Source organism: Eurypyga helias, unplaced genomic scaffold, assembly GCF_000690775.1.
Source record: "Eurypyga helias isolate BGI_N326 unplaced genomic scaffold, ASM69077v1 scaffold13939, whole genome shotgun sequence".
Lineage (NCBI taxonomy): Eukaryota > Metazoa > Chordata > Aves > Eurypygiformes > Eurypygidae > Eurypyga > Eurypyga helias.
In genome coordinates this window covers 1-8,062 of record NW_010272804.1, presented here as the reverse complement: position 1 = coordinate 8,062, position 8,062 = coordinate 1, and the positions used below count along the sequence as shown (strand labels likewise).

The 8,062-nt window shown below is 46.2% G+C and overlaps 1 protein-coding gene across 1 annotated transcript; it reads left to right on the top strand.

Moving 5' to 3' along the window:
• The first annotated feature begins 648 nt into the window (after positions 1 to 648).
• LOC104503472 (uncharacterized protein CXorf21-like) lies at positions 649 to 1,572 on the top strand. The gene has a single exon (XM_010159255.1). It carries the CDS (start codon positions 649 to 651, stop codon positions 1,570 to 1,572), a length of 924 nt encoding a protein of 307 aa, XP_010157557.1.
• Positions 1,573 to 8,062: the final 6,490 nt, after the last annotated feature.

The following is an 8,062-nucleotide window of genomic DNA, read 5'->3' as shown; positions in this document are numbered from 1 at the left end:
ACTATATCCTTTAAAATCATCATAAGGGGGACTCTAAAAACATTTGTATATGTACATTGCATTGTGGATGCAGTTTTATTATCATTAAAGAACAGCCATCACCTTTTGAAGCTCCTTGGCACCTCACAGGAGGGCTCAGGCAAATTCAGAATCAACCTACAAGTGTGAATTTGATCTTGTTTTCCTTCCCATATCACTTCTTTAGGTCTCAGAAATTGTCGTCTTGCGGTGGAAAATGTTAATTTGCAGCTGATGATAGTTGGATAGACAAGTAAAATAGTTTTGTGGATTTTTACAGCTCCTAAATATGAGCATCCCAACCGGGCACAATGCAGAAAAGGTACCTAGGGACAGAAGTGATAGTATGGTTGAAGGAACCCAGTTAATGCCCTTCCTCTTTCTTCAGAGTGATTTTTGTTGACATGGTACAGAGGTTAAGATTGTAGAAAGGCATGCAGTTTTCTGTTTACTAAAAATAAATGTTCTAGAGAAAAAGAAAAATCACAGTCTTTATGAAAAGTGTATCATCCATTTTCTTTATTACTCTTCCTCTTTTCCAGATAAGTTTGTGATACTCTGCCTGTCTGTCTTTTGCTCGCAGGGCTGCATGGAACTCTGGTGATCAGACTGTTACTCACGCTTGTCGTCATGTTGGCAGAAGGCATCTTAACTAGGCTCATATATAAAGAAAGCTGTCATCAGGATAAGCCTCGCAAATCTCATGCATCCAGAAAGGATAAAGAGGGAAGCTGGAGACAGAAACTTGTAGACAACCCAAAAATTAAAGGCTTTGCTGATGGACGTGAGAATAAGGATGAGATCTCTGCTAGAAGTAGCAAGATGGAACACAGGAGCGGTCCTCAACGGAGATCCGTGAAAAAGGTACCTGCAAAAGATCAGAAAACACTTGTTAAAGGAACCGTATCACCAGCTTTACATATCCCCAGGGGAGAACAGAGTACTGTTGAGATGGATTTGTACAGATCCTGGTCATGCAACAGCATTTATCAAAACTATCCCGACTTACACATCGGGGGAGACCGCGTGGGGGACCATATGTGTGACTCGGGTTGTGTTTTGGACCATACGTGTGATGAACTTCCCGGTGGCCCTGTTTTGCAGTCCATAGATATTCCTCTAGCTCAGACCTCTGTGTGTGAGCATCCCGAAAAGCCAAGCGTTAAGTCCCCGTCTGGAGATGAAGCTGGAGAAGGGAGCATCACGCTCTGTGAGGAGCCTCTTTCAAACTCCGTGCTCAACAAGTACATGGAAACAAAAGTGGCAGAGCTCTATAAACAGTTTTTTGAAGAAAACTTGGCCAGGTGTGGTTCTGTAACCAACTTCCTCAGTTGCAGTTTGATAAGGAATAGCCTGAATCAGATAAGCTTTCAGATATCACAGGAGCAGAACATAGAAACCTCCAAGGCCAGAGAAGTGCTCTTGCACTCTCTAGCTTTGTTTAGTTTGCGCAACGCCACCAACAGGAGCAGCTCTGAATTTAGTACTCCAAACTTACAAATCTCAAGTGCTGCATGCCTGAAAAAGAGCTTCCAGATGCAGTTTGCATCGTGACTGATCGACTTAAGAGACGAGGGTGGTTCAGGTATGACTATTTCCCTTTAAGCGTTGGGTTGGAAGTGAAAACGTTTACACACTACAGAGTTTCTCAGATAAATACGGCTTAAGCAATGCTTTGTTAGTAGAGGAAGCCAAGGTCACTCTTCTAATACAGAATTTGAAATTAATTTCTCTCTAGAGTACTAGTTAACCGTATTTTTGTAATGTCCTCCTGAGACTCTGGCATGAGTAGTGCAGCCACGTACCATCGGATTTACTACTCCAAGAAAAATCAGTCAAGACGCGTGCTGGTAGAACTTTACTTCACGAGGCTGACCCACCCAGCCAGTAAGTTAAAGATTCAAATTGTCTTTGCTGGGCTTTGGGTTGGGGTATATAGTTAAAGCCCAAGTTTTGGACGTTCAGGTTCAAATTTTGTCCTTGTGTAGCTTGGTCGCTGTGGCTGAAAGTGTATGTCGGTGGTTTGAAAATCTCGTCAGCAGGTGGAGGTGTCCAGGACTCGGGCTTATTTTGTATGTCTTTGTAGAATCAGAATGGTTTGGGTTGGAAGGGACCTTACAGACTGTCCAGTTCCAACCCCTCTGCCACGGGCAGGGACGCCCTCCACTAGGCCAGGTTGCATGTCGTCATGCGTAGGACATGCATCGATGTGATACGTGGATGAAGATGCTGATGGTACTGCCGAGGTGGGGTATGTTACTGTGAAAATGCAGATGGAATAGTTGATCAAGATTGTAAAAGTACTTTATAATTTTCTGTAAAAAATGGTTTTCTTGTAAATAAATCCTCACCTCTTTGAAATCCAATCAGCTTTCTGTCAGTGTGTTGTTATTTTATGTTCCACTTGAGGCTTTAGTAAAGGGACTCTGCCTTTATGTCCTTGGAAAGAAAGCACCTGCAGCCTTGGTGCGCGAAGCCGACCGCAGCGTTCCTGAAAAGGCACCGCCAGCTTCCTTCACCTCCCTTTGGAAATTTTGGTGCAGATTTTGATATGGAAATTTCTGACTTGGCTTTCAACCCCCTCTTCTTCCTTTTTTTACTTCTTCTCTTCCAGTAATTAGGCTGGAAATGAACCACCGGGTCACCTCTGCAAGCAGATGGAAGAATTAGGCTGTTACCGGCTCCGCAGAAGTTTCCTCCCAGGGAGGAGACCTCTCATGCTGTGACCGGGGGCGGTTCGACACACCTGCAGTTCTGGGTTTGCGACCGCCACGTCCCGACCCGCGGGCTAGCCACAAACTGCGCTTACACCCTTGCGAGCTGTGTATCACACGGCGATGTGCATCCCCTTCCTGATGCCGCTCAGCGCGGAGGGATGGGGCCAGTTCCAAAGCTGTGAGTGGAACTTGCTGTGAAACAGCCGACGTGAACCAGGACCTTGGTCTTCGTGACACGTCTGCCAGCCTCTGCTGCCAGTGTGTGTTGTTTTAAACCTTTGTCAACCCTCGAAGAGCGCGTGAAGGATCTTGTGATCTCTGTCATGATACATCAAATGCAAACATGGGTTTGTAAATCAACGCCCGTGACATCTGATCAGTCCTTTGAAGAGGTCAAAGTTGTTTGTTGAGTTTTGATGGGGTTTTTTGCCTTTTAATTCCTTTTTTTTTTTTTTTTTTAATCTAGCATCTGCGGTTATTGGGCTGCTTTCATAGTCCTCTCTGAGCTGGCGTTTGTAATGAAAATATCAGTAGGCTTGAATGAAAGTCTCAGAGCGTCAGGAACATCTGAATTCACAGGAGATTCACCTTGAAGGTTTTAATTCAGCACCTTGTGCGCTGGCAGCCCAGAAAGACAACCGTATCCTGGGCTGTATTCAGAGAAGTGTGAGAGAGTTGGGGGTGTTCAGCCTGGAGAAGAGGAGGCTCCGGGGAGACCTTATAGCACCTTCCAGTGCCTGAAGGGGCTACAAGGGAGCTGGGGGGGACTTTTTACAAGGGCCGGTAGTGACAGGACAAGGGGGAACGGATTTAAATTGAAAGTGGGGAGATTTAGATTGGATATCAGGAAGAAAAGTTCTTCCCGGCGAGGGTGGGGAGGCACTGGGACAGGTTGCCCAGAGAAGCTGTGGATGCCCCATCCCTGGAAGTGTTCAAGGCCAGGCTGGATGAGGCTTGGAGCAACCTGGTCTAGTGGAAGGTGTCCCTGCCCATGGCAGGGGGGTTGGAACTGGATGATCTTTAAGGTCCCTTCCAACCCAAACCAGTCTGTGATTCTATGATTCAAGTAAGTTAGCTTATTAATTAGTTGCATTTACAGTAATAGAAAGTGTATGATGGGGCTCAGAGTTAAAATTGTACCCGTTTGGCCTATACGGAGAGGGAAGTTTGCAGAACACAGGCATACGGGACCCTGAAAAGCTGTACCTGTGTGAAGACTGCACCTTCATGGCATGGGGCTGCTTTTGGGAAGGGGAGGATGATGCGGCTGCTGCTGTGTGTCATTGTATGAGGTGCCAAACAGCCTGCTAAATATAGCAGCGAGCGTAATGGAAAGGGAACTACAAAACTTCCATGTGTGTTAAGATTTTTAACCTTTCTGAGGCCTGGAAATGTCTTGGGGTTGGTGGAAATTAAAGTGCAGGGCTCAGTGACTTGATGGGTGTAGTCTGACGGACGCTGGTGTGGGTTTAATGTGGTACAAATGTTGACATGTAGATTGAACCTCAAAGGTCCAGAATACAACACAAAACAAAGAGCTGGCTGACGAGGCGACTCAACCTGACACATTGTCTGACCGAGCCTGTCTAAGCATCGAGCCAATTCCGCTTCGGAGCAGAGCGAATACCCCTGCTTTTGGGGAGTTTCCCAGCTTTTTATACACTTCGATCTCGGAGCTGCAGGTAGATGTGCCCTCTGCTTCTCTTGAGTTGTCTTGAAAGCTGGGTATCCATTTCCCTCAGCTGCCTTTGAGCATCCGATTCCTGCTCCCTGTCCCTCATCTTGCACACCCAGCTTTGCTCTGCGCTGCTGTTTCTGCAGGAAGTCTTCAGCCTGAGGTAGACTGCTCCGTGATGCACGGTGGTGGGATGGGTGTCTTCGGGTGGATGAGAGAAAAGAGAAATCGCTGTAGCTTGGTGACTGGCAGGACTGAGAACCTGCTCCTGTGGGAAGAGCAATCTGGGGGGCCAAAGTAAGGGCCCCTCCTGACCTAAAATGACAAGGAAAGTCATTTTAGCAAACAATTAAATAAAATCATTCATTTGTCCTAGACCTAAGTGAACATCATTGTCTGATCAAAAATTCCCACTGACCGTGGTGGTGCAAGGAGGATAAGGAATACTGAACCTCGCCCTTGTTTTCTAAGAGGATGATAGGAAAGGATGCTTTGCTTTCCTATGCGTTGCCTGAATTCCATGTGTGTCTCATTAATCCCCTTCTCAGGAATCAGGTCCTTTGGAAGAGGCTGAATGACTTCATTAAATGCTGGAGGAGTCCAGAGTGGGCAGCTGTCAAAAGTCTTCTGTGGTAGAGGTGCAGAGAGTAAGTTAACTGAGGGTAAGAGGAAAAAATATTCCGAAGGGCATCAGTAACCAACAGGCTTGCAATTAACTGTGGGAAAAAGGTGCTCTGTGGCATTTGTGCTGCCTTGCCCCGGTCTTTGATTTCCCCTGGGATGTGTTCATAGTGCAAACTGAAGGCTTGAAAGAAGGTGATTGCACGGGGTTCTTCCTCGGGAAATGGGGAAGTCAGAGGTTAAAGCTGAGGCGCAGACTCCGGTCGTTTTTCTGTCCTTCCCAGCCGTGAGCAGCGCGGCGGGGGAGAGCTGTTCTCTCCTGCTGCCCTCAGAACCCCGGGTATTAGTCAGCCGCGGTTTCAGCCCTGGTGTTAAGGGGAGCAACGGAAGCATCGTCAGCTGCTACAGCGGGAGAAACCCCGACGGACCTGCTTCTCCCATCACCAGGACAGAAACGGAGTGGCAGAAGAGCACATGGAAACGAATATCCTGGATTTGGCAGAATCTGAGGCTACAGGGAAGCTCTCTCCATCCCCTACCTTTTCAGGCCTGGTTTCAGAGCCCAGTTTTTAATTAGTTTTAATAAATATGTGGACAATGATAGCCAGAATGAAAACACAACAAGCAGTGTTGCAAGAAGAGCTTGTTATCTGCATTACATATAATATGTAATTATAACAGTAATTACAGCCTGGCTTATGACCTGGTGGAGGCGAGGAGAGTGTTGTATTATCCACGACAGCAGCTATACTGAAACCAGCCGTATTATGGATGCAGGTGGAGCAAAGATGTGTCTGGCACCCGTATGGATAATGCCTGACGTCACTGCGGGCATGCTTTGGGGTTTGGTTTTTCTAATAGAAAACCGTAAGCTGACTTAGCTCTTAGGATTTAAATAAATGCACAGTTTGGAGGAGGGAAAATGAACGTTTACCTCATTTGTGGAGCTACTTAGCACAATAATGCATGTTTTAGCAGTGCAAGTGAAGATGCAGGTAAATGCACGTTGCTAATGTAAAGCACCACAGTCTGTATCTCGTTATTGATGCGATGCAGTTTTGCCCATGGTCAAGTATCATCCATGTCCTTTTCCCCCCTGGTATTTGTTACTCTGGTTTAATGCAAAAGTCAAATAACTTCTCAAAATTCACTTCTCTTTGTAGTAAGAAAGCTGTCTGCGGTGTTGCTGCAGAACACATTTTAGGAGTAAAATCAGCTAATTTCAGGAAAGATGAGACAAGTACATTTATTATCACTTAGATACTAATTTTGGTTCAGTTTTTTACTAGTTGATATGCTTCAATCCATGATTTCTTTATGTTTGAAATAATTATATAAATTACTGAATTTAAGCGAGTGAAATTCCATCAGCTGCACTGGAGCTGTGCCCTTTTTCACTAGAAGGAAACACGGCTCACTGCACTCAAATCACATAGGGAAAATCCTTTAAAAGGTGTGGTTTTCCAGACCGCCGAAGGACAGCAGTTGCATTTTAGGATAAATGAAAGCAGTGCTGTATTTCACAGGTCAGACACATAAGGCCAGATTCTGGCTGGCAGTTGTGTATGTCCATGTGCCAGGAAACCTGAAATTGAGGGAGAAATGGTGGCAGGGAATTCTTGCCTTCCTTTCCAGTTCTGATTCCGTGTTCCCACAGAGAAACACTCCTCAGGTACTGGGACCAGGGCCCTGGAGTAAGCTGGGCTCTTTAGGCAGGTCTACCCTGAGACCTGTAGTTAGGAGCTGTGCTCTCCCCTGTGGATTTTTCTGGGTTTCTGTCGAATAATGGTATCTACTGGTGGGGTTTCCTTTAGTACCTTTTAGTTCAGGATTTCCGGAGGTGTACAACTGTTTCGCAAATAGATCTCAAAGTCCACCTCTCGTTGAAGGGAGGGGTATTTCCCACAGAAAAGGTTGCCCAGGTGTGCAGAATAACAGCTCCTGTCACTTGATGTGCTTATATTCTGCAGGTTAAAATCAAAATAATCCAGCTTTCTCTCCACTAGTTTATACGTGAAATGGCAATTCTGATTTTTTTTCCTCCTTTGCTCCTGTTTTACATACATATACATTCCAAAATTTAGCTATTTGATTTTAATTAACCTAATTTTCTTTTTCCTTAGCAGAAGAGCTTTACCACTTAATTCCTGCCTGCATCTCCTTTGAGTTAATTTGTTTGTGATGACCCCATCGATCTGTTGGGAATAGAAATCACCGAGTAGTTCAGCAGCTGCTCGGTAGATGAATGCCCAGCTGCCCATGAACCCTGCCGCTACCACATCCTACCTCCTGGCTGCCTGCCGGCTTCTGGGTGGGAATAACGGCGTTTAGTACCGAGCAATGAATCCCAAGAGGCCAACGGCCTTCCTCCTCCTTCCTCCTGTCCCACATAGGGATTGCGGATATTCCCCCTTCACCGGAGGGCTGTGCTCTGGGGAAGGCAAAAGGGCCAGAGGAATATCCAATGCCGTGGAGCAAGGGGGGGCCTAGGGCATCAGTCGGCAGCAGCGTTGTCCAGGGCTGATGTACTGAAACTTGCACAGAATGTGTTGGTGTTCGATGTCTGTTGGGATTTTATTTTGCTTGGGATGCTGGTTTGGGGCTCTCTTTCAGGGAGAAAAAGCATGGCACTGCCATTACAAATCTCCTTAAATTGCCTTTTCTTGGAAACAATCTGGCACGTTGCCGCTTTTCCCGGACCTTTATTTGTTGATGTTCAGGTGCTGAAAGACGGGTGAGGAAGGGGCTGAGGAACTTCTGGTGCACGATAACGGCAGAAGACCCGAGAGGCTGTGTCTTTAAAACCAGCCTCAGAAGAAGCACTAAGGCTCGCAGGGGATTTCCATGTCTCCTTAACGCTGCTTCTCCTTGAGGGTAAGTGGAAACAGCATCTTTCCTAAATATAGCCTCAGTGACGTAAAATTGAAATATGTGGCTCTGAACTCTGTGAAACTGTATGCTCCATCCATCAGCGCTGCTGGCAAGTTAACCAGCGATGGCTTACGTGTCACTGCAGCTGAACTAGCCCCAA

Coding starts and splice junctions, on each gene's coding strand:
- LOC104503472 (XM_010159255.1), top strand. CDS start 649: ATGTTGGCAGAAGGCATCTTAACTAGGCTCATATATAAAGAAAGCTGT.